The sequence below is a fragment of the Taeniopygia guttata genome, chromosome 2 (genome assembly GCF_048771995.1).
Source record: "Taeniopygia guttata chromosome 2, bTaeGut7.mat, whole genome shotgun sequence".
Lineage (NCBI taxonomy): Eukaryota > Metazoa > Chordata > Aves > Passeriformes > Estrildidae > Taeniopygia > Taeniopygia guttata.
Genome location: NC_133026.1, coordinates 120,924,203 through 120,950,678, shown reverse-complemented (window position 1 = coordinate 120,950,678; position 26,476 = coordinate 120,924,203). Strand labels below are relative to the sequence as shown.

Below are 26,476 nucleotides of genomic sequence, written 5' to 3'. Positions count from 1 at the left end.
TCATTGCATGTGGGAAAGCAACAAAACTCCATAAATTTGGGCAATGAGGAGAAAGGATGGTGAGTAACTTTCTTCTTGGCACTCTGTTGATTAGTAGAGCTGCTCACAGCAATTATTCACACATGGAATGTTGGAGCTCTCTCGTCCCACCACACATTAATTTTATTGTTATGGCCCCAAGGGTCTACCCCTGCCCCATTGTGCAGGAACTTGGTTTCAATCCTGAAAAATGGTTAATGCCAGTATTGCAAAATCTATATAAATGTTTTTTTCAATGGCCACCACTTGCAGAAAAAAATAGGGTTATATATAAAAGACTCTTAGTCTCCTTCATCGACTTTATCCTGGTCAAAACTTGAATAAATTAGATTTATCCATAAGATTTCTAACGTAATTAGTGGGAATTTTGGGTCTAAACTGCCTTTACAGTTTTAGAACCTCAGATTATGGTTGCTTGCAATGTTTAGGGCAGAAAAAGAAACAAAGACATATTTAGGGTGGCTGCTACTTTCTCTTGAATCAGGAAGAAAAAAAAAAAACTGTGAAAGGTATTCTTATAATGTAAATTAATTTTATTCAAAACAGATTAAAAAACTAACAAAGCTTGCCTAACTACATGAGGTAGTACATGTAGCAAAAGAGAATACAGAATATGGTATTCTGAAATATGAAGAATATTAATAAGTTTACAAGTTGGAGTGAAATAAATTCAACAACAGAAACAAAATATACCAAAAATAAAGTTTAACAGCTTTTTAGTCTTAAAGCACCCATACACTTTTCATAGAAAGAAACATAGTATCACCACTACATGTTCTTCATATACCATAATATGGTAAAATTAATGTACCAAGCTGTTCACCATAAATGAATTCTTGAAAACTGTGAAGCAACAAATGACCTAATTGTCACTGGGCTTCATACCACTATACTTCCTGGCCTGCAGGAGTATTTGCCAGGTCACAAGGAGCAAGGTTAGCCTTTGTTACCATTTTCTTTGGTTTTTTTGAACATTTACTCCCATATTAATGTTTGGCATATTGATAACATGTACAGCTCAAGGCTATAAGCTTGCAATTTTTTTTGGATGTGTACAATTCTACATCTTTTTCTGAACTCAAATTTAGGTAAATTGAAGTAATCAAATAGCAAAAATAAAGCATGTGTTTGTGCAGAACTTCAGGCTTATTCATTAATTTCAGGTTACTGCACTTCTCAGTACAAAGATTTTATGACATCCTTCAAGGTTATGTATGTCTGTTTCACACACCCATCCCAAGACAATGGGATATCTGTGAAGGACTGGACCATAATGAACTATGGCTATTTGAACTAAAGAGCTTAGCAGCATCCAATAAATATGTTATTAATCTATTTTAAAAATAACTGACATGAATGGCCCAGTCTCTTAAGAATACTTTTTAATGGAAAACATGCTAGCATGACCCAGGACTTCTTCCTATATTTTAAATTTCCTAATTTATTTCAAAATAGGTATTTGTACTTGTTATGATTAGTGTAAAATTGAGAACAGTCTAGCTCTTCATTGATGCTTTCATGGCTAATGGTACTTTAAATCATCAAAAAGTTATATATGCATTTATTTTACTTTAAGGCATGATTTATTTTATCAAAATATTGGGATGACTTATGTACATTGAAAATAAAAACTCAGGCCTCCCTCTGGTATAGTTTTAAGGTTACTGTTAGTGGCATATATAAAGCACCATATAATAATATATTCAGATAAAGAAAACAAAGAACATTTATGAGCTTTGAATTAACTGTATAGGAGTAACTGCTAAGAAAATATAGCAATATTTAACACAGGATTCAAAGTAATGTTATATATCATTACAGATTTTCAAATGAATTTTTCTCCCATGTTTATTTTTACAGAATTTTTTCATTAAGATTTATATGTAATTTAAACTTTTTGGTGGAAAGCAGCATACATCTTCTGTACAATAATGTTACAGCTTTATACAAATTTTAGGAATCACATGAAATGGCCTGTATTAATCTCTTCCAAGTGCTCTGTATTCACTTGCCTGTTTTATGTTTTACTTGCTAGATTCAAACAACAGCAAATACTCTGAAAGCCTTGCTTCCTGGAGGATTCTGTAAACTGAAATATAAAGACATTTTTTATGTTATTTTTAAGACAAAAACACTCCAATAACAACTTTTAAAATTTTTCAATTGTTAATTCTAGTATCCTGCAGCACTTTGTGTGACAACTCCTAAATTTATTTATTTAGGATTTCTTTAAAACTGCTACAAATAAAAACTATATAAATTTCAGATGGTTTTTTTTTTCCGAACAGCTTAACTGGAAGAAAATCCAACATAAAAAAATTCAAGTAATCCTTTGTGATGAGGGATTCTGGTTTAAAGAATTGAAGCAAAATGCTGAAAGTGTTTTGGAAATAGAGAAAACATACATCTTATGCTTAGTCTTCTAGCAACTCTATTTGGAGAGAACTTGCAGACTCAGGAGGTCATTTGTTTTTAGTTGCTCTTAAGATGAAGAATAGATTTCTACAGAGACCTAATATCTAACAAAACCAAAGGGCATGCCTTCTGAATGGATAAGTATCTGGTTTAAAAATAAAAGAAACAAAAATACCCAATTCCAATGAAATGTTGATAGAATGAGTATTTTTGCCTTAGAAATTGGACCAGCACATCTTATTTAATGGTCCACTGCTTTTTCTTCAGGCAACCCTGTCTGAAGTTTATCTGGGAAGGAAAGAGAAATGGAGGTGGAAGCAAGGAAAGGCACGATGGACCAGGTTGGCTGTAACTGCATGAGAATTCATCATCTTCTGCTCACAGAAAACTTGCATGTGACTCTTTTCCAAACTGCTGACCTCCCAAACTTTACCAAGATGATATGTAAATATATGTGTATTTATACATAGTTTTAAATGTATATTTATAGATTGAATATAATACATATATTAAAGTATAAATATCAAATTGGCAACATTCTTCCTATTTGCCTCTCTATTCAAGAAAATTTATACAGAGAGCAAAAGTGTCAGTAAGGAAGCACTCTAAGGGAATTGGATGATCACAGAGAAAAATCAAAAAAAATGTAAAATAAGCCATCCATTGAGCAAAGAAAATCTGTATTTTACAAGTTTCAGAATTGTAGAAAGTTCTGAGAGAAAGAGAGAAGACATTATCCTACCCACAATTAAAAACAAGACAAAAATACTCATTATTTTCCTACTTCTGAGTTTTTTACAGAAACCTTTTGAAGTTTTGCCCACTCAAATTTCTCAGAAAGACTATCGTCTGGTTAGGTAACCATAATTTTTAGTCTAAGAAACATTCTCAGCTTTACAGGACAAAAAGAGTGGTACAATGTTTTTATAGTAATTTCTCTTTCTTGCTATAGAACCTGGAGAACCTTTTCAGGGATTAAACTAAATCTGCAACATATAGCCATGTGTTATCAGCACACAATGTATAAATACACTCAATACAAGCAGTGAACTTTCACAGCATCTCCCTGTCTTTCAAAAAACACTGTTAACAACAAATTTTTAAAAGGAGAACATAAAAAATATGTTTAAATGATTGTGAATTTTAGTGCTTGTGAGTATTAAATATGATTCAGGATCACTGGTTCGATACCATGTAAATCACTAATGAACCAATCAGGAACAATGAACATAATAATGAACACCAGGAACCAATGAACCTGCATCATTAATGCTAATTTTTAAAAAATCCTTAAAGAAGTAACTGCAATTTTCTTATTAAATATTGAGAGGGAGCCAGCAAATAAATAAATATTAAGAGAAATATAAATAATAAGAGAACCAGCAAAGCAAACAAGAGGTGTACTTTATTTCATAAGCAGCTTTTCAGGGTAATGTACGAGCTTAGAGGAGGCAGGCAGCTCCACTAGCACAGCTTCTCCAAAGTCACCGCAGCTGCTGTTACACAAGCCCTCTAAATCACCCCTGTGGCCTGTTTGTTTGGCTTCTAGCACTGCCCCAGGTACAAGCAGAAACAATGCAAGACTGTGAACCTTATCGAGGCCAAGAGTAAAGTGTAGCCTTTGCAAATGGGCTCTGTACCTTTCTGAATATATCCCATTTTGAAACGAAGCCACATAGACCTTTCTTTTGTCCACTGGCATCACATCAACGTAACCGCCCTGGTTGCGGACCACACCAGCGTGCACTGCTGCCCGGCAGATGCTGGAGATCTGAGGAGTGAAGACACAGATTAGCTTTGCATTCATACTTTGATTTCACCATTTCTAAGAAGACAAATACAGGTATTTAAACCAAGTCTAAGAAACATAAAATAATACTTTTTATTGCATTACTAATTTTATTAGTCTTACAATATTTACATCAGGAATTCAGGAAGAGATTTCAGATCCCTTTCACCATGATACAAAAATAATTTATTTCAGGCTATTTCAGTTCAAAGATCAGGAACATGTTTGAATTCTTCAGCCTTTCAAAATGAAAGGATCTATCGACCAAAACCTCAAACATTATTGAAATGACCCATAATTAAAGGGAGCATTACAGTTTTCTATCCAGGCATGGGGTAAATACTAAAAGCCAATTAGATGAAGGGTATAATGGGAGCATTAGACAGAAGATAAAGGTCTAAAATTAAAGTTCTCTGTTGAATTAACAGCACTTATAGCTGCTTGAAATCTCTATTTTCTGGTCACAAATTCCCTTTGTGAACCCATGAGGAATAAACAATACCCACAGAAGGGATTTCTCAGTGACATTCTTGATAACTTTAATTTAAATAATTGATTTAAACTTTCACTACTCTATTAGTCTTTCAGCATTTTAATAATTGTCAGAAGAGTGAAACTTCTTAGATATTCCAGAAGGTAGGTCCCAATATTTAAAAGAGAGCATAGTAAAGTGTAGTTCCAGCTTCAGTGTCTCTCCACTTAGAGACAAGGTATTTTGGTGTGAAAAGTGTTCAAAGCAGTAAGTTTCTCCACAAGCAACCTTTAAAAATTTAGCCAATAGAAATATAAATAGCTGGTCAAACAGGCCACAATTTAAACAAAAAACTGCATTTCTTCCAGTTATAATTGGAATATTCTATATATGTTATCACAGCAATTTTCAATCTCCATGCTATATAAAGGCAGGAACTTAAAATAGCAATGATTTTCCTTCTTTCATTCTAAGCACAGGACTTGCCAGGTTCACTCATATATACTTCACTCATTTATTGTTTTTTAATGTTACAATATTTAAACAAGCAAAGATCTGAAATAATTTATGCAAATAATCTTTTGCAAAGATGCTTTAGAGTTTTTCTTTCCACACTGCTGGGTGAAGCTTTTGAACATGCCAGAAAGGATGCCATTTATACCCCTCTCTACTTTTCCTCCTCCCAAGGTTGCAAAATGTTTTTCATACCCTGAACACCAATAGATGCCTTATTGTTAAGATTATAGCACACCTTATTTATCCATACTGTGGAGTAACAAAAGAGTAGACTGATCATGTGCAATTTCAAATACCCAGGGGGAATAACGGACTCTGCAATACAGGATTACAGTCAGAAGAAATAAAAGATTGTATTTACAAGCAATTAACTACACTGAAGAACTAGAAGAAAACTATTCATTCTATTCATTCCTAGTACAATAACACAGCAGTAACTTTGTTTTCAGTTCCCACTGGAGATGTAAAAAACGGATGAAGGTACAATTGGAGAAAAGAAAGATCACCTTTCTCACATCTATAATAGTAGCCAAAATGTACCCTCACTCTTTACATCATGATATAGGGTATAGTTTCATAATTACATATGAGGGTGGCTAAGATACTGGCTGTTCCAACATTATTTGGAAGTTTCTAGTCAAGTAAAAAGGAAAGGAAAAGTCAAGGGATGGAGATTTTGACAGAGCAGGCTAACTGCTTGCTGGAATCTATCTCCTGCAAAGGATGGAGCCACTGTAAGGGCTGGCACCACAACTGGACCAATCAAGTTGGCTGGGCTAATGCTCTACATTTCAAAGGTGAAGGCAAGACCCTTGAATGGAATATGTGAAAAAGGAGAGGTCAGAAGACTGGGGTTCATGAGGCCAGCTCAGAGGCTATTTTCAGATGAAAAATAAACTGATATTCTGATGCTACATTCCTGATGAGACTGAAGAACAAATTAACATAGTTTTTGAATAAATGAACAATTACGTGAGTATAAATTAATAATTATGAACTAATTTGTAGGAATAGCTACAAATAGATGCATATAGTTTTATAAACATATACAAAATATCTTTTTTTACAAAGTATTATCTGTCCTTATCTCTCAATAACTTCTCATTGTCTTGGAATGAGACTATTAAACATGCATCTAAATAGAATCAGATTCCAGTAGTGATGCCACAGTATTTCCTATGCTCAATATTATGTCATCCAGATCACACATCCTTGAGCTACTAAGGTAAGCCTCCTGTTAATTTAAGCAAAACAGGATTTCATTATGTCTATCACAAATTTCAGCATATTATTTGTGGTTTACATTAGCAACCTTGTGTCACTTTCTGGAAAACTTCAAAGATTTGTGGTTGTTTCTTTCATTTTGATGAAAAAATTCCAAAGGATGTATAAGGCAGTATTTTTAAGTTAGTATGAACACTTCATACAGCATTACGCGGTCGTGCTTTATTACTGTGTTGTGAACGCTCCTAATTTTATTAGCATTTTTAACAGGTCATAGGATCTGAATACCAAGTTAATTATTTTCCTTTTTCAGATACTCAACAAATACCAGTATCTACCACAGCATAGCACTACTCTACAAAGGCATTTAAACCACAAGTGTATTTAACATACCATCATAGGAGCTATTTAATAGCTTTCTACATCATATTTTCTGTATTTTCCTGTAACAGAGAATTATGAATACTTTTGCAAAAGTTTCAGGGAATATTTCCATATATGGTTACTGAAACAAAAATTAGTATGACCAAAGTCCTCAATAAAATTATACAACTCCATTGAACTCTTCAGATAAAATATATCTGTTGGTCTCTAGGCCCAGTAAGAAGTAAGGAGGCTGAAAAATTCAAATTAATTCTGTTCTGCAGATACCTATATACTCTTTTACCACTATACTCTCTGTACTAAAAACTACTGAATACATAATATAGGTAAGCACCTTCAGGGTAAATGTCTACCCTGACAGCATCTGAAGTTGATAAGAAGACTCCCATCTCTGCTTTTTTATCTGTATTTATGTCCATTTTTTTCCTAAAAGCAGTATGGCTGCAAACATTTCTACATAATAGAGATGAATAATGAGATAGTACACCTAAAAAAATGTTAAAGTATGCCTCCATAACATTAATTAAAGTCATCTGGAAGTTCTCCAGCCAAAGAAAATACGTATTATGAGATTTCCCCTGTCAAGATTAAACACAATGTCCTATTTCTCCTACAACAGTCTCTTCTAACTCACAGGGAAACTTTGTCTGTAGCCCTTAATTTCAACCACAGAGCTGAAAGAAAATCATCTTCCACAAACTGGACTTGCATTGAATCTATTTTCACTGCCCCTTTTATGCACATTAAGGATCCAGTACACAAATCAATTATCTTTCTAAACTGGAAATACTATTCACACCCATGACACTACTTATGGACAAGAGTGTTTCCAGGACAAAACACTCAGGTAATCTAATGGACATCAGTTAGTTTCATAATGCTTAAGAGTAAATATTCACATACTGGTTTCACACATTTCAAAGAACTGGAAAGTAGCGAAAATCATCATCTGACCCAGTAGTTGTCATACTACTCTTTATGACATCCATAAGACAGTCAAACCCCAGAGTTTACTGCCAAAAATACAAACTGCTTTCTCTGCCACTACATCCTGGGTCCTTCATAGAGACAAGACAAAGGAGGGGCATAAATTAGAAATCTCTTTTCAGACTTTCTACCCACCTCAGAACTAAACATGCTGTAGAAAAGACAGGGAAAAAAAAGTTGACTAGCTAACAGAATGACAAAAAAACTCTGTTAAAATAATATGACAGTGTGAGATACTTTACATAAATATATCCAACTGTGTTGGAAATACTTAGCTATCCACACACATAAGAAATATTCAAAATAACGAGACTGCAGACATTTATTTTAAGAGCAATATTTTTTGTAAAGTCTGACAGAAGTTCTGGTTGCATCAGAATCTAAAGTGCAAGGGTTTAAATGAGTATACACTGCTAATACTGAACAAATATTGAACAGTGGGAATTTTGATTAAAAAACAATTTAAAGTATGGGTCCAGAGTCAAGTGAAGCCAACAATGAGTTTTCAAATAACATTCAACATCTTCAGCTTTTGACTACTGCTAACTTAAATAGGAGCCACTGAAAATAATCTTTTAAAAACAAAGGGGGTTTTTTTTGCAAAAAATCATCATATGGAGGAAAACTGTATATCAATATTCTATCTTAGAGTTACATTATAACTTTTTTCATAGAATTTTATATCTCATTTTATAACACAATGTAAATCCCTATACTTACATCAGAATAAATTCGTGTACCAATTACACGAGCATAGTGTGGATTTGCCTGCATACAGTTGTGAGGACAGTACACCCTGAAAGATCAAAAACAAAGCCACATACAGTTAGGAAGAGTATCAGAGCATTAATATATCATGTTCAATTACAGCATTATTAAATACAAATCAAGCTGATTGTCTATACATATGGATCCCTAATGCTATTTAAAACCTGCGAGTTTTCAAGGCTTTGACCATACAACTGAAAGCATTGCTGATGTGTTGAATTTCACATGTAGTGCTTAAAATCATACTTTAACAAGTCTGGTCTTCTTTCCTTTGGATAAGTAGATGGTGTTCTTGTTCAACACATGTGAGGCAAGTAGAAATATCAGTGAGAAGACAGCCTGTTCATTACTCTATAATTTACCTAAGTGCCCTATATAAAATGTACAGGCTCAGAAGAGGCAGATCTGACTGAGGACCTGCTTTGATACTGATGACCTGGTGACACAAGCCAATTTAGCAACTTATAATGAAGCTGAGCATTGGCATGTGTGGCTAGAATGAAAAACCTTGGATTTTCATCTAGATGAATCTATCTGATTCTGGGAGGTCAGAAACCTGCTAAAACAAACATTGTCTTTATTAACAGCATCTTGTTAACATTTGAGGAAATTTTTTTCTGTGGTTCATGTCTTCTATACCTTCAAAATGCACAGGAAAACCATGTGGGAAGCTAAGTGTAGTGCAGAAGGTGTCAGCATTTTATTTGCTAACTGTGATATGCTACAAGCAAGAATCATCGTCTGACTCAACGTCTACTCTGCACAACTTCATTTGAAAAATGGAGCCACCCTACATGGACAGCCCTGGGCAAGTGATCTTTTTTAAAATGTTATCCAGGCTCCAATCAATATTTGGGAAGTCAAATCACTTGGGCATGCTAGAGTCTTGCCAGATGGGTAACTAAAACATGGTGATAAGAGTCAGGAAAGACATTTTTGTCAGAAGGCAGCAAGAAGTTGAAGAAGCATGTTGAAGACCTGCTGATTTATGAGTTGGGAGTAAGAGGACAAAAAGAGGTCGTGTAATCAATGCCATGACTGATTACTGCTTGTAATTTCCAAGACCACATTTTCAGAATTAAGACCATGCATGGAATCTTGAATGAATCACTGCCATTGTGAAGTTCCTTAAGTTGACACATCACAATTATGTCATTTTAAACCTTGTACTTATTATTTAATTTTCCTAAAGACAAACCTGTTTTTCTGTTAATGAAGCTAGCTGTAGTTTTTAATAATAAAGAGAAAAAGAAACAGATAGGAGATTGTAGCCATCCATTCCTGTGTTCCAGTCCTCAGCTTACTTCTCCACATCTTCCAGCTAGAAAGCCAAGAGTCATAGCCAAACACCAAGTAAGTCCATGGACCCAAGTGCTACATGAAGGGATGTTTTCCTAGCAGTTTTGGCTTTGTACTTGTTTCCTGTGTTGGCTGAATGATTGCTATGAAAGTAATCCTGTGGATATCTCCAGCTCAATATGTGGTAAATCATGCTACAGTGTATTTTCCTTTGACTCATCTATGGTTTTAAGAAGTGTTACCGAATTCCTTTGTCAAAATATTGTGGTACAGGTGCCTTTTGAAGAGTTAAAACACAGCCTTCAAAGAAATGGCACAGATATTTAAAGACCAGGCCTTACCTTAACTAGACATGTTTCAATTTTTTTTAATCCAGTTTCTCCAGAATTCCCAAGCAAATGGGTAACTTCCATGATAATTATCTGAATTTTATCCTTCTATTGTATCTGCTTTACAGGTAAATAAATTTAAATAAAGTGTACTTTGCCCAAAGTGCATATATATAAAATGATGGACAATGAAAAATAAAAATGCACTTTTATTCACAGTCTTTAGTGTAAGGATTTCACTAAGATTAGCAACAGGATCTTAATGAATAAAAAAGAAAGATATTTTCTTAATGAAAAATCCTGCAGATCATCTTTACCTACCCTGTCTTCTACTGAGACCAAAGATTAAATTATCACTTGAACATTTTTTACTTTATGTTTACAGCTACTGTTGTCACTTTTCTCAACAACTTAAGATAAATTAACTAGTAAATGGCAGAAAATAGAGCAACACTTTAAATTAAAAACATTTTATGAATTTTACCTCGGACAGTGTGAAGCTGGTTTTTGAAATGGGCACAGTTGTTCCACTGTGGTTTCACAGGTGATAGCCTGAACTGAAGAAAATAAAACACAAACAAGTAAATGTGTACTATTTAGAAAAAGTAGAGTAGTACTGAGCTTGTAAGAAATAAATACTAACCTGTTACTTTAGAGACAGTGAAGGAGTTAGCAGACTGGTATTTTCTGAAGAAGAAATATTAGAAATTATCAGTAAATAACATATTTCAGTGATTTCTTTTAGCTAGAATAATTTTTATTAGAAAATATGGAAATAAACCCAAGAGAATGTCCATGACCAGGTTTTAGCCACTGCACCTCCTCCTCCCCAGATGGAAATGTATTTATTGCAATGACACACTTTCTTTGTACTCCCAGTGAATCTGTTTCAAAAACAGGAATGTGCGTTAAACTCTTTCAGAAGTTTAATTTGCTAAGAGAACGTGTGATAGGAACCAATTAAGCAATATATTGGTCCCTCATAATGTAGCATGTGGTTGCTCAGAAGCTTTCATCTACCAGAAGAGCTCATTCACCTTTTGCTTAAGGTTCATTCCTTATCATTAAAAACCCAGTATAACATGTAAGAGCTCTTTCCCCACCCCAGTAATTATATGGCACTCAGATGTACCTGCTTCCTGTTATAAAAAGTCAGGTACCTAGATTATGTTGTTTAATTACAAATTGATGAATGTTTCTATTTTGTTCCCCTCATCTTCTATTTTCCTCCTCTTTTGACTCCTGGGATATGCCTCTGATTATGATATTTTCCATCTGTAACAAAGAAACTGAGGATGCCTTTGGCACCCATAAAGTTACTTATAAAAAAAAAAACAAAAAAAACCCCCAAAAAAAACCCCAAAAAACCAACAAACCAAGGAAATTATTCCCTCTTCACCTTAGGAGCAAATTGCTCCTGTGGACCTCACTGTTTGCCTGCATCAGTTTATTTACTTGTATGACCCATCAATTTCACATTGCTCATTTATTGGATCAAATTAACTTTCACTAATGTAGCTCATACCTCTGTTGCCCTAGCATTGTCAAACACTGATGTAGGAATATGTATTCTATTGTTGACTAGCTTGTTAAGATATTCAGAACAGTACCCTATCCTAAGAAAATCCAGCAGCTGAAAAAACACTGGTATTAGCAATCCTGATTAGAAATTCAAGGAGCTGAAGATTAGAACATTTGTTGTATGCTGTCCTGACACTTACTTTTCTGTATTCTGTATTCTGGTTTGAAATACACAGTAGAGGTGAGATCCACTTTATTTCATCTATTCTTGAATAGACTAAATAGTAGTTTATGCAAGGCTCCATCTACAGACACTGGTGAGAGTCAGGTAGCTGCAAGGCATCTCCTGCCTTATTGATGGGCATTTTGAAGGTTTGAAACTTTGGCAAATAATCTTTATTTATCCCATAGCCAAAATAACTTTCCCTGAGTTCCAATTCTCGGAGGATAGGTGCTAAAAACACTCTGTAGGCTGGACAATCACAGTTTTGTCTCATGTAGCATAGAAACTCAGAGATTTCAACTGATGGGAAATCAATTGGTTCCAATTTAAAGATTTTTTTTTACAGCTTTTTTACTTCTACATTTGTAAGCAAGCTGGCTCCTCATATGTTAGCATTGATATAATCAAGATCTACTTCCCTTTGCATCAAAGCAAGTAAAAATATGTGTGCCTGTATCTTCATTTTTAGGCAAGTAAATCAAACCAGAGTCTGGTCATCATATGATCCAAAGAAACTGATTTATATCAATGCTTTAAGTGCTACCCAGGTAGTCCAAATTATAGGCCACTCAATTAAGGCTACCACGCCAATGCTCTTCTCTATGCAGGATTAGACATACCTGTTGAAAAGAGAAATGATGACAGGTGTCATAGCCTGTATTATTTGTTTGCACTGCACAGAGTGAGAGCACAGCTGCTGATGATTACCTGTCTCCTTGACTCTTGGGCTTACATGTGAGCAAAATATATCGCTCAGAAAAATCCTGTTTTCTTTCAGCTCAATATTACTCCTTTGAGCTACACACATACCACCATTGCATGTATACTAACTACAGACAGAAATAAGAACATCAATGTAAAGCTCTGAATAATACATTACGAAATTGTGAAGTGTAATTTGCAAATACCAATAATATCTTAGATTCAAATATATTAATACTGATGTTCTTCATCTATCATTGGATAATTATATAAGAAACAGCCAAGCAGTCTCCATTTCTATGAGTTAGTTTTCTGGGCTTTTCTTTAGCATGTCTACAAGTATTTGGAACTGTTTTCATCTACCTGTCTTAAGGAAGGCACCTCAGCAATGCAGTACAATTCCAAACTAAGTTTCCACAGTATGGAATATCATTCTATCACTGGCCAATGTAGAAATCATGCAAAATATTTGTGAAAAATGTCATATGTAAACTGTGAAACTGTAATGAAATTACCAAAGCATACAGGAAGAGATGTCTTTTCTCCTTGTTCCATATGCACACTACCAGAGGGTCATTTACAAACATGAACTTGTAATATTATTGCTTTGTTAACTGTCATAGATTGCTCTGTCCATGTCAAAAACACATAATCTGCCAGTATGTGCTAGTTTTTTACAATAAATATATACTCTTACCAATTAATTAACTGAATACTCTCAGCATTATTTAGCTACAAACACAAACTTATTGCCCGAGTCACTCTGTACATTATTTAACCTTCTTTCACATCATTATTGTGCCAACTCTGTCCACCATTAAACACTGCCTAAAGTTTCAGAATGGATATGATATTGCTATATCCACATGCATTTTCATATTATTTATGACAAAAAGGCGTAGCAAAATGTTATTAAAAATGTGATATATTTTGTATGAAATAAAAATAAACAGATGAAAACCTTTTCATATATTTTAATTTTAAGAAAAAACTTACCCAATTGACTGAACACCATTTCTGTAAGACTTGATAAAGTAATTTTTCCTCCCTTGCCTAGTCACATCAACCCAACCACCTTCATTGTCTAGGATGCCATAATGTATGGCAGCTTTACAAATACTGGATTGCTGAAAAACAGAGCAGGAAAAGCAGATCCATGTCAGACAAAAAACAGGTTTTAATTACGTGTCTTTAAAAACTCGATAAAGAGACTTTTATGTTTGACTTGGCCCACGTAGGTGTTATTTCAAGCAAATAAAACACCACTTTGCCTTACCCAGAGATAAACTATTCTCACTTACAGTTCACCGGTTCACAATAGATGTCATTTCTTATACTGTTTTCCCATTCTACAGAGTAAATTATATACTCTCATCTAGTATTAAGGTTATACACAAGCAGGTCCATCTAACTGAAACAATTTATACAAGCATACCCACAAATTGCTGTACTCCTCCTTTAATCACACCTTCACATATTTGCATGTAAATATGTGGACACAAAAATTCTACTTCTGTGTATCTCTAAGTACGAAGTACATTTGTACAGTACACACAGAGTAGCAGATGAAAATTTAGGTCGTCCAATGCTTTCTTAAACATTTGGTGTAAGCTTTCAGTTTTGGTGAATGCTGACATCCTCAAAATCCATTCTTAATATAATTTTAACTAGTATGCCAACAGAAAAGACATTTCATCAAACACTCTACTGCTACAAAATCTAATTTAAAAGTATTTACCATTTCATAATGTACACTTCCAATAACTTTGGCTTTGCTATCCAAACAGCCAGCAGGACATTCATACCTAAGAGAATTAAATACAACTTGGTTTTAAATCCTGGGATTACAAAAAGGGGAACTATTCCAGCTCATATACAAATATAGCCTTTCAGAAAAATCTCAAAATGACAATTGTAAAATTTACTGTACCTATTGCAAGTTGTTCCTTTGCACTGATCTCTTAGCCTTACTTCACATGAAACAATCTGAGCTAAAACAAGCAAAAAGCAAATTCACTGCAATGAATTTGATACTAGATAATTCAATTTTGTTGACCACTTGCAAATCAGGTAAATTCCTTACACATTTGCTGTGTGCTTATCACTTCATTTTTCTCATTATCATCAGTGCCTGTGGAGGCTGAAGGCTGATGTGCTCTTGGCCGGCTTTGCACAGTTGCATCCTGGGATTTGGATCGCTGGCGTTCAATCTCATTGGTTTCCTCTTCTGGTTCATGGGGGGAATACGGTCTTTCTGAATCTTCTGTTTCAGAAAATAGGCAAAAAAAATATAATCTCTCAGAAAAAAAATAAAATCTGTATGGAATGTAAATCCTTTACCATGTTTTGGTAAAACCGCTTTGTTCTCATAAAATGGTGGACAAAAGGAAGAAAGCAAGGAAAACTCTACACTGCTTCATAAGCTGGAGAACTCAAGATTAATAAAACACCTCAAGTATGTTCGTGATACTTTTTTTTCCCAGCATGTGTAGTACAATTTAAGTATGAAACCGTTATTAATGCACTTGTTTTCATATCTTCATGCCATCAAAAAACCAATTGGACAAGGACAATCTCTGTTACACATGGGCAAAGTATTACCAAGTTCATAGACAGCATGCAAATAAAGCTTATTTCATAGTAACATACACCTGAAAATGAGGCCCTTCTATTCATACGTAGTGAAAATAATTCTGAAACACTCCTAACTGTATCTACGTTTCGTACTTAGAACCATAAGGAAGCTATTTGGGCACACACATACAGCTTTCATATGGTCTATATGAAGTCTCAGAAATTATTTACAAAAATTGCTAAATGACTTGTTCACGGAGTAGAATAAAAAGAAGTAGCAGCTTTGTAATATGCTGTGTTTCAATGCTATAAATGCTATTCCAAAAATTGTAAGCTAATAATCATCCTAGCTGACATTTTCTTTAATTACTAATGTCTTCTAACTTTGTTCTTGGTTTTTCACACACAATACATGACTATGTCACTGAGATAATGTTTCCCTGTAAACAAATTACTGCACAGACTTCCAGTGTAATTACAGAAAGGCATATAAAGAGCACACAGTGAGTCTCCATCTTCGTCTACTAAAAGCCCTGAATCAGCACTTATCAGCAGGAATTCAGCGCACTCCATTCCCTCTGGTGAAACTCAGCCTCACTCATCACAAGCATATATTCCCATTCAGCATAGCAAAGTAGGGCCAAACTGGTCTTTGGACACACACAGTATATATTTTATTCCACTATGTTAAAGCACAATGAGGAAAAAAATCAGAAGAAAAGTTACATTTCTATTCCTGTTTATAGCTATAATGGTGAAATAGTACATACCTCTGTAACAAAGGTTTTCTCTACAACCTCCTCCAAAACTAGGGGGACATGCAGAACAGGGGCGGCCGGATTTATAAGGAGCATGACCCCACCAGTTACCCCTTTACAGAAAAAAATAGCAAAAAATGCCTTAATCAATGAGCATATTAACATGTTAATATTAAACAGCACCTAATATATCAAGAAATAAATTATGAAAACCAGCAGGCACATAGACAACATTCTTCTGATATTCCAAAGTCACAAGCAATGGGATGAGAGGAAATGGCCTAAAGTTGCACTAGTGGAGGTTTAGATTGGATGTTAGGAAGCATTTTTCACTGAAAGAGTTGCCAAGCACTGGAAGAGGCTGCCCAGGAAAATGGTGAAGTTGTCATCCCTGGAGGTATTTAAAAGGTGTGTAGAGGTGGCACTCAAGGACATGGTTTAGTGGTGGACGTGCCAGCGTTAGGTTACTGGCTGGAGTCAATGGTCTTAATGGTCTTTTACAATCCCTATGATTCTATGATTCTACAACAAATTCACAGGATCTTGTTGAAAAGTCCATGATGAAAAAAAATTAAAAATTGACATAAATCACTGTACAATCTTTTCAGAGTGGCATAGCACCATAAAACTAAATTACTCCACTTCATGAGAATGGGCTCCACTCTCTCCTAGCTGGAATATCCTATAAAGTTTGATCTTAACCATGGGCTTCCTGTTGCACATTTCTTTAAGTCACAGTGGGGAAATAGATTTATTTTTCAGAAAAATATCACACTATAATAAAGGTCTCTGATGCTGTATATGTACTAAAAGACAGGCCAGAAAGCTGAAGCACCAGAAAACTCATGAAAGTATTTGTGCAGCTGAAGGCTGTTTGGAAACAATGCTCTATTTTGTAATGGTACAAAAACCAGAAAATCCAGACTGATTTCCTTGCAGATTATTTCCTGGACTATTATAAAGTATCTTGCCCCCTCAAGATATTTTTGGGTGTCAATCTACTTACTTAGGAGAATAATTGCATACAAGATAAACTGCTTTTGGCCAAATCTGCCCCCAGATGTTCATGTTATGACACAAATTAATTGCACAACCGATTCTGCTACTTGTAGCCCAAACAACCTACGGAAAAGAAAAGAGGAAAACCAAAGATGATCACTTAAAATCAAAACTGTCTCCAACATACAAAACTTAAATTACCAAAGTGATGTATTCCCCTCTGTTATAAATGGCTTGAAGTGGTTTACTTACAGCTGTCAAAAGGCCATTCAGTTATGCCCTAATTAGAGAGAAAAATTTGACCTTGATGGTAAAGATATGACTCTCATTTTATACAAACGCTATAAGCATATATTTGAAAGTGTAGCAAAACATCTACAAAACATGATCTGAAGATCTGATTCTAGGAATCACAATTAATTGATAATTGTGAGCTAGAAGTTATGGTCCAGTGTGCTGGAGTTCCCAGTACAACCTAAAGGTCCAGAGAGATTTGGATTGATTGGACTGAGACAACAGATATTTTTCAGCAGTAAAAGGAGGTAAGAAAGGATAGAAACATTAATAAAAATATTCATACACTGAATAGACCCAAATAATGGATTTTAAATTAATATTCTTTTATGTCATTGCAACCTAAGGTGGCTGCACTTCTATATTCACATTTCATCGCAGATCTCAAAAATAATCAAAATTACAAAGTCTGGAATGTTCAAATCATAAAAATATGACAAATATTGAAAAATTCTTTAGCCAAGGTAAGCCAAATCTGTAGATCCAGCAGGATTTAAGAGTTGAAAGAGATAACTATTGTGAAGAACTAGTACCACAAAAAAAGCTGTCTATATGTATTTATCTGGAATGTAATAGTAAATGTAATTACAGATTATAGATATAGTAAATAAGAATATAGAGGTAGCTTTATTTTAAAATGAGATACAATTTTAAATTATGCTACTAAACAACTGTTTAAAAATTCATAACTTTTACGTTCTCCAATGTTAAATCAAAAATTATATGTGGGCCATAGTATAATCTGAAGATCATGTATTTCCCATTCATTTAAAGCATGACTGGTACCCCCCAACAAAACTTCAGGCTAGATACACAGATTTCAGAAATAGGAAGTAAATTATCACTAATTTCAAAATCTTTCTAAAGTTAAAGCAGTGTCCTAAAGACTACTGTTTGATCTGAGAAATTTGCCTAAGAAAACGTTTTGGTTTTTTGTTAAATGAGCTTTTCCTTCAACCTATTATGGGAAGGGCTATCCAAATTATGCAGAATGTGCTGAGCAGTAACACTCAGTTTAACACTGGAGCTTGTGAGCTTTTTCCTCCATCCTGCTGATATTTATGAGGATGAAATCTAAAGATTTGTATGACAACCTTACTTTGTCATTGATACCCAGTGCTTGTAACAGTGAAGTCTAAACAAGCCCTTTTTGTGCTTTTGTGCTGTGGTATGTAGTGCAATTTTGTGTGCTGTAAGTGTCAGACAGTAACCTAGCTGGAAGTCTCTGCCACTCTTTTCGTATGTGATTAAAATCAAGCACACTTACATACCTGTGTGTAATGTGTACAAACAGGACCAGAGCATCTATATGGACAATACGGATTGCATTCATGAGGATGGGGATATGTGAAATCTTTCACTTCATCATACCATGCTTGGACATGAAATGTTGGAGGTCTGTACCTAGGAAAGCCAGTAGCAGTGTATTAGATCATTGAAAAGTTGTAGCTTCTGCCATTTTTTTCCTTTTATTAAAAAGCAACTTTTGTTAGATTTTTAAAAATCTTATATATTGCATAAAATAGTATCTTAAACTACCTTCCCCAATGTGCACCCAGATTTTGTCCAATGGATGGAAGAAGGCTTGCTGGTCCATGCTCCCACAGACAGGTTTCAGCCCATGACTCTGCAGATCTCTCCAGTTCTGTGTCCCATGTCTGAAATTTAAAAGAAAAGAAAGAGAAATCTTCTTAAAAATATTTGGTGTATGTCTTATTCTCAAAAAAAAAAAAAAAAAAGAAAAAAGAAAAAAGAAAAAATATCAATTTTTTGAAGTTTCTTTTACTGAGGCAGAAGACTGAAAAGTAAGAATTGAAAAATGTATGCTGCATTTGTGTTTCATAAGAAAGAAGAATGCTTTCACCAAGAGAAAAAGTTTTAATCCTTTCACAGCATTCCCTTTAAAAACCACGTGCAACCATGCTGCAGTGAATAAAGCACAAGCACGAAACTGAAAGGCTTAGTTCAACTTTCCAAGCTAAATTAAGTGCATTTTTTGTCTTGTGAGATTGTTTTTCAGTATTGGGCATTCTTTTAACTGAAAGGGGGTATTATTCAATCTGCTTTCAAACAAGGCTTTATTGCATCTAAACTAACAGTTTATATGAAATGAATGAGATTTCCTCTTCCTTTTCTATAACCACCTTTTGTTGAAGGAATACACAATTCCAACGCAAATTGTTAAAATTAGAGTAAGGTTGTCATTCATTGATTTTATGGATAGGTTGGTAAAAAAAGGGACATTCATGATAGTAAAGAGGCATGTTTAGAAGAAGTAAGAAAAAAAGATATTATAAATTATTGTTTATCCTTAATTTTTATTCTTTAAGGAAGAAGGAAGAATAAACTTGCAGCTGAAAGGTAAATCCAAGTTTCCTTCTCTCAAAAGCCTACTAAGACATACTCTTCTTGAAAAAAGTCGTACCATACTGTGAATGCATAGTTTTTACTGCACTAAGCTGGGGTTTGTTTGAAGTGGTCCATTGCTCCAGTGCAAAGTGTCCATAATTTTGTTTAGCTTTTTGAATTTCCTGAGAGCTGCAGAAATAGTTTCCAGATACCTGATTAATACCAACACACAGGTTAGGAAACTAGAATGACTCCAGGAAAGAAACACATCTTGATAGAACCTGGAGAATTTCATCATACGTTCAGACTAAATTTCATTAAATGAGACTATGCTATCTAAGTAACAGTAATTTAATATTTTCAGATTCAAATTCCCATGCAGACACTGGAGATCATGTCTACTAATTTTTGGCACAGATAAAAGGTAGAAAACTCCATAACACAGCCAAAGATTGCACAAATATAACAGACAAATTCCACACACAAAAATTTATTTTTCTATGGATTTTGGCATGTGGTTTTCAAATTATTAATCAGATAACTCTTCAAAAACAAGTATGCCCTTGGTTATGCAAGACCATTATTATGTAAAAACTTTATTATCACTCAATTTAATCCTAGAATATCTGTTTTTGCTTCTCTTCTTCAGAAATCTGTAATGCATTCGATTACATTTTGTCTGTTAATATTATCAGCAAGTAAACAATTTACAGGGTATATTTTGACTCCCAAAATGCAGCATTTATTTTGACAGAAATACTCAAACAATATAATAATGACAGAATAAATCTTTTAATCCACCTATGGATACAAAGACCAATGACTTTAGAAAATTGCACAAATTTTCCATTCATTCTCCTAGGCCATTATTTCTGTGTCATAAACCACAACTTTTTTAACCTCCAGAAGAAAATATTCTAATCTTAAATTATGAAGTGACAGTTTGTATAATTCTTTTCCCCTTCCCTTTAGTTGTCACACCATCATAAAATGTTCTTCTCCCTATTGTGCCCATTGTAAAAACACATGAAGATTAACACACTTCCCATTTATACTTTGTTCTTATAGGCTGTAGTAGAGTTGCTTCATCTTCTACCACAAAATCACAATACCATAATATTTTAAAATAAAAGCCACTACAATTTGTCTTTGTTGCATATATTGTATGGTATTAAGTCACCTCAAAATCTTATAATATGCAGATTTAGTTCTTAGGATGAACAAGTCATAAAGTTAAAATATTTCCTGCATAATTGCTATTAAGAATGGTTTTGCCAGCTGGACTCTAAAATACAAATTTAGAATAAATTAGACTTATGATAGAAGAAAAATTTTGGCACTTTCTCAGTTTTAGAACTTCCTACCTCTAAGGCTAGCTACAATTTCTTATAGCTCTTACAACCTTCAGAAAGCCAGAAGATATTCTCTTGTAAACTATGCCCCCACATTTTCCACTTTTAAAACATCAGTCACGGTTAAAGGAATTGTACTATTATTCTATTTTTCTCATCACACAAGTTTAAAAATATTTTATGCAGCTATTTTAACTGAAATAATTATACTTTTTTTTTTGTTAAGTTTAGAGCTAGGCAACTAATAGTAGCTGCTTGAATCAACTCTTCAAGACTGTGAAGTAATTACCTTTAACAAAATTTTCTTTAAAGACTGATGAAAGCTATGCATGACAGCACCATCCAGAACTCTGAAAGTACAGCTTTTCGATGAAAACCTGAAATTTATCGCTAATCCTTCTGACAGATGAACACCCACATTCCAAGTACTGTTGAAATTGGATATGGTCTTGAAAACAAGTTGTCTTCTTTAACTGTTTCTCTGCCTTCATCCACAGTATGAAATATTGTCTTTACTCCCTTTACCTTACCTAGCCAGACTTAAGCACACTTCCCACTTTCTAGGCCTCACCATAATGCACTTTCCTTGAAGCAGCTTCATTTATGAGTAACAAAACGTAACTAATTTCTTTCTCATTTTAATCACTTAAGTATATTTTGAGATGTGATGGAGTAAATATCAAAAGTCTTACATATTCAGATGTAAAAAAAATTAGTCAAGTGTGAATTTCACTGTAAGGGAAAAAAACTCCTTAAGTGCAGTGTTTATTGCTATATGGGCTCATTTTCTCATCAAAGCCTCCACTTCCTGAAATGGCTTCAATGGAAGTTACAATTTAAAAAAACAAACAAAAAACCCTCTCTCTACTAAGGAACATAAATTTTATAAAACATTCTGGAAGAATGTCCAAATGTCTCAGTTCCAAAGAATTTCCTAGAGATTAGAGTCACCTTCTTGATTACCAGAGACTTCAAAGAAAAAAATGTGAATAAAAAATCCACTAATCTCCTACAGCCAGTAGACAAAAAAGAGATACAAGTGCTAGAAGTCACAGTTACTTGTGTCTCCAGGACCTGGAAAGACAGAAGCCATAAAACAGAAATCTAAATCAACGTAGAAATGAAAAGGTTTCCCCATCTCCAGGATCACTTTAATAACCTTTCATAAAAAGAGGGAAAGATATTCCAGGCTCAAGGATGAGGCATCCTGATGAGCAAGAAATCAGGCAAAGGGGGCAAGAGACCTCTGTTGGTGAATAAAGAGCTCCTGTCATTACTCAACTGTAGCCAAGAAATCCACAGGAGATGGAAGAAGCGTCAGGCCTTTTGGAAAGAACATAGAGAGGTTGCCAGAGTAAATAAAAATGAGAGAAGGAAGGCCAAGGCCCTTCAAGAATCTGGTCAAGGACAAGTACAAAATGAAGGACTTGTTCAAATACACCAATAACAAAAGGAAAACCAAGCATAGCGTGGGCCTGTTACTAAATTGAGGGGGACCCTGGTAGCCTGACACAGAGAAGGCAGTTACTGAACACCTACTTTGCATTGGGCTTCACTGGCAAGACCAGCCCTCAGGGATCTCTGATCTAGGAGACCAGAGTAATGGAATGGTGGCAGGAGAACTTTCCCTCTGTCAAGGAGGATTGTGTCAGAGAACACCTATCCAAACTTGAAATCAACAGTTCTAGGGGCTCTAACAGGATGCATCCACAAGTGCTGAGAGACCTGGCAGATGCAACAGTGAGGCTGCTCACAATCATGTCTGAAAGCTTGTGGAGATCAGTGGTGCCTGAGGACTGAAAAAACATAAACGTCACCTCAGTCTTCAAAAAGCACAAGAATGAGGACCCAGGAAATTACCACAGAGTCAACCTCACCTCAATCCCTTGAAAGGCAATGGAGTACTCCATTCTGGAGACCACCTCTACCAATATGAAGGGCGAGGTGATCAGGAATAGTAAGCACAGATTCACAAAAGTTAAATCATGCTTGACCAACCCCATTTCCCTCTATGATGAGCCAAGATGAGGGGAGAGCAGTGGCTATCATCTACCACGACTTTAGCAAGGCTCTTTACACTGTCTTGCACAATATCCTCACAGGCAAACTCAAAAACCGCGAACTTAAGTGAACAGTGAGATGGGTTGAGACCTGGCTGAACAGTATATCCCAGAGGGTTGTAATCAGTGGCACAGGGTCTATTTTGGAAGCCTATCATAGTGGTGTCCCCCAGGTTTTAATAATGGGCCCAATATTATTTTAACTTTTTTATTAATTACTTGGATGAAGGGGTAGATGTCTCCTCAGGAGTTTCATTGATGACACAAAGCTGGGAGCAGTGGGCAATAGACCAGAGAGAGCTGTGCAGCCCTTCAGAAGGACATGGACAGAGCACAGAGATGGGCAGAGAAGAACCATCTGAAATTCAGCAAAGGCAAATGCAGGTTCCTGCATCTGGGGAGGAAAAACCCCCAGTACAAGGGTGACAAGAGACTGGAGCCAGGCTCTTCTTGGTAGTGTCAGGCAACAGGACAAGAGGCAATGGGCAGAAATTGATGCACAGGAAGTTCCACGCGAACATGAAGAACAACTTTACTGTGTGCGTGACTGAGCATTAGAACAGGTTGCCCAAAGATGTTTCTCAATCCCCCTCACTGGAGATATTCAAGAGTCATCTGGATGTTATCCTTTGTCATATGATCTCGAATAACCCTGCTTGAATAGGGCGGTGGACCAGGTGACCCGCAGTGGTCCCTTCCAACTTTACCAATTCATTGATTCCATAAATGGTATCCTAATTATTGATGCAACCACTAGGAAAATTATCTTTTATTTATATACCTGACTACTCCAGTAAAGTAAAAATTATACCTAGTTACTAGTAACATGAATACATATGAAATTTCTGAAAACAAATTAAAGATGTGTACAAAAAATCTGTAAGACTACAATGCCATATCACAGCTTACTCCAAGAAAATTAGCTTAAAGGTATTTTTAAAGGCAAATTCTACAGTTACATGTAGGTGAAATTTGAAGAATTCTGAAGACTTTCTACTGAATTATCAACATGTTTCAGAGATGGGATCAAGAATAGGATAGAGCCACTTTACATTTTTGATACCACCTTGAATTTTGTTCTTCTCTTTCAGTAATTAAAATAGGAGATCCAAATTTCTTTCCTAAATGAATTATTCTAATTGAAGTTATTTGAAAAAAAGCTGTGCATCTTAATTCTAAGGATAAAAGACTGTTTATTTTAAAGTTTTTTCATGCTAATCCTGTCAGATTAGTTCTAAATATAATGCATTTCATGCACAAAGCAAGCTAAGTGAAACAAACAGGTAAAATAATCTGCCTAAGTATTTAAAATATACCTCTTTACTGAAATACAAATTTTATTCTTGTGCTTTTAATAGCATTCCCTTGTTTCACTTACATGATGGCAAGCTTTGGGCTTCAAACAATGAAAGCATCTCCATACACAAAGATAAGCACCAAAGTTTACATCTTCATTCAGATCAAATAACACAATGAAGAACTTCAAATACAAAACTAGTGATCTTTAAAATGCCAAGATGCTTGGGATTTTAAAAGAAGCCAGAATAAAAATGGAAGAATATGAAGAGTCAAAGCAATCTATTTATTTTACATCCTACCAGAAGTAAGCATTTCTCAGATTTTAACCACAATATCATTTGTGATATTAGAATCTGGCTACTGAAATATATATTGAGCTTTAAGCTTAATTCAAGAAGTTCTTCCACAATACTCACAAAGAGTCAGTATTTTACATATTTAAACTAAGGCACTTCTAAACCAATTTAACTCTTTGAAAGAAATTGTAAAGTTGAAAAGAAATCTCTGCATGGTTATAGGCAAGGATCCTTTTGCTTACCAAAGGATGAGTTAAATCTTCAAATACCATTACTTAAAAATATAGGAAATTTCTTTTCATAAACAGGGAGACTATAATTTTTTGAAAAACAGGTGTGCACAGCACCTGATTTCTCATCCATTCATTCCCTCGTCCATGCTCTGACGTGACCAGGTTTCAATGACTTTGCTCTATCACATTTCCTTGGTAAATACAGGGTACTGAAGGGAGTACAAGAAGATAGAAGTGCACCAAGGCAGCTGATTCCCAAGTCTGACAAGCACTTTGATTGGGAATCGTTTGGTACTGCATGCAAGGTAATTCAACTTGTTTATCAAGAAAAAGTATTGCTTACTTTGTCAGAAAACTACTATGAGATCTATCTTTTGGATAAGGCGTCATCATCAGGGCTGGCTTTCTACATTGAGATAGGCACACATTGAAAATATCACAAACTGCTTGGCAGTATGAACCTCCCTGTAACTATTCCTTTTGTTTTGCACAACACTGCTAGAGTGCACTTTGAAGTTGCTCATGGGTATTCATTCCACACAGAGAAACACAGCAAAAAAAAAACCAAACCCTGAAATGCAATTAGCATGAATGACAGGTTCTCAGCATCAATTATTTTGCTATACAAATCTATTTGAATGGCACCACAACACTTGTTAACACGGGCATTTCTTTTATCAGTATCCTGTTAAAACTAGTGCACCATCAAAGACACACAGATATGGCACTATCAGTGTTTCACAAATGTTCTCAAACACTATCCTGGCTGAAGCTAAAACCCAGCTGGGCAAGTTAAACTGAATGGTAGCAGCAGTTATTGCCTCCAGCTGCTGGCTCTTCTTCTACCCCAGAAGATTGCATCACATTTTGCAGCAGGGATGTTGCAGAAAATATGGATCTTATTACTGCTTCTGGTTTACACCATATCACATTTAAATAAACCACAACTAATGCCAGTTTAGCTTTACATACTGGACTACAAATTTTGGAATTTAACCTCTGTCAACACATGGTTCAAGTACAGTGTGGACCTAAACCAACGTTCTGCTTATTGGAGGAGCTGCTGTTTCAGTGAGTCTACCACATCTTAAATTAAAATTCATCAACAGCCAAACATATCACATGAGGTGGGATTAATGTACCCTGAATTTAAACAGTCTCAAAGCAGATACCTACATCTGAGTTAAATATCTAAAAACTTTTTGCAGTTACATAGACAAACATCATAAGAAGGAAGTAATTTTAGCCACCCACTTTTAACTGAGATAAACTGTGTGTTGGAGATTCTCATTTTTCTCTACTAATTAAAGGAGACTGGCTCAAATGCAGACATCTACACCACAGACATCAAAAGCTTTGTGAGATGAATCCCACCATTTGTGCTGCAAAAATGTGCATTCTCATCCAAGGCACACCAGCAGAACTCCACCTATTACACTAAAAGGTATTGCAGCAGAACAGCAAAGGCCCGTAGCTCAAAAAACATTTTCCAGTAAAAATAATAATAAAAAAAAAAAAACCTCAACAGTGGTAACATTTTAATTGGATATATTTTCACATATGTTGGAAGGCAGAAAAAATCATATGGACTGAG

The 26,476-nt window shown here is 35.0% G+C and overlaps 1 protein-coding gene across 3 annotated transcripts in view; it reads right to left on the bottom strand.

The window, feature by feature from the left end:
* Positions 1 to 551: 551 nt before the first annotated feature.
* CRISPLD1 (cysteine rich secretory protein LCCL domain containing 1) overlaps positions 552 to 26,476 on the bottom strand; it is a 38,391-nt gene continuing 12,466 nt past the window's right edge. For all 3 annotated transcript variants that reach the window (XM_072924770.1, XM_002199389.6, XM_030266344.4), the window contains 13 exons: positions 18,833 to 18,951; positions 18,565 to 18,697; positions 17,007 to 17,122; positions 16,013 to 16,113; positions 14,752 to 14,931; positions 14,599 to 14,659; positions 14,407 to 14,473; positions 13,665 to 13,795; positions 10,866 to 10,909; positions 10,707 to 10,779; positions 8,547 to 8,622; positions 4,095 to 4,225; positions 552 to 2,128 (listed from right to left, as the gene is read on the bottom strand). In XM_072924770.1, the coding sequence (XP_072780871.1) occupies positions 2,077 to 2,128; positions 4,095 to 4,225; positions 8,547 to 8,622; positions 10,707 to 10,779; positions 10,866 to 10,909; positions 13,665 to 13,795; positions 14,407 to 14,473; positions 14,599 to 14,659; positions 14,752 to 14,931; positions 16,013 to 16,113; positions 17,007 to 17,122; positions 18,565 to 18,697; positions 18,833 to 18,951 (1,284 nt within the window). In that variant the 3' untranslated portion in view covers positions 552 to 2,076. The remainder of the gene's footprint in view (positions 2,129 to 4,094; positions 4,226 to 8,546; positions 8,623 to 10,706; positions 10,780 to 10,865; positions 10,910 to 13,664; positions 13,796 to 14,406; positions 14,474 to 14,598; positions 14,660 to 14,751; positions 14,932 to 16,012; positions 16,114 to 17,006; positions 17,123 to 18,564; positions 18,698 to 18,832; positions 18,952 to 26,476) is intronic.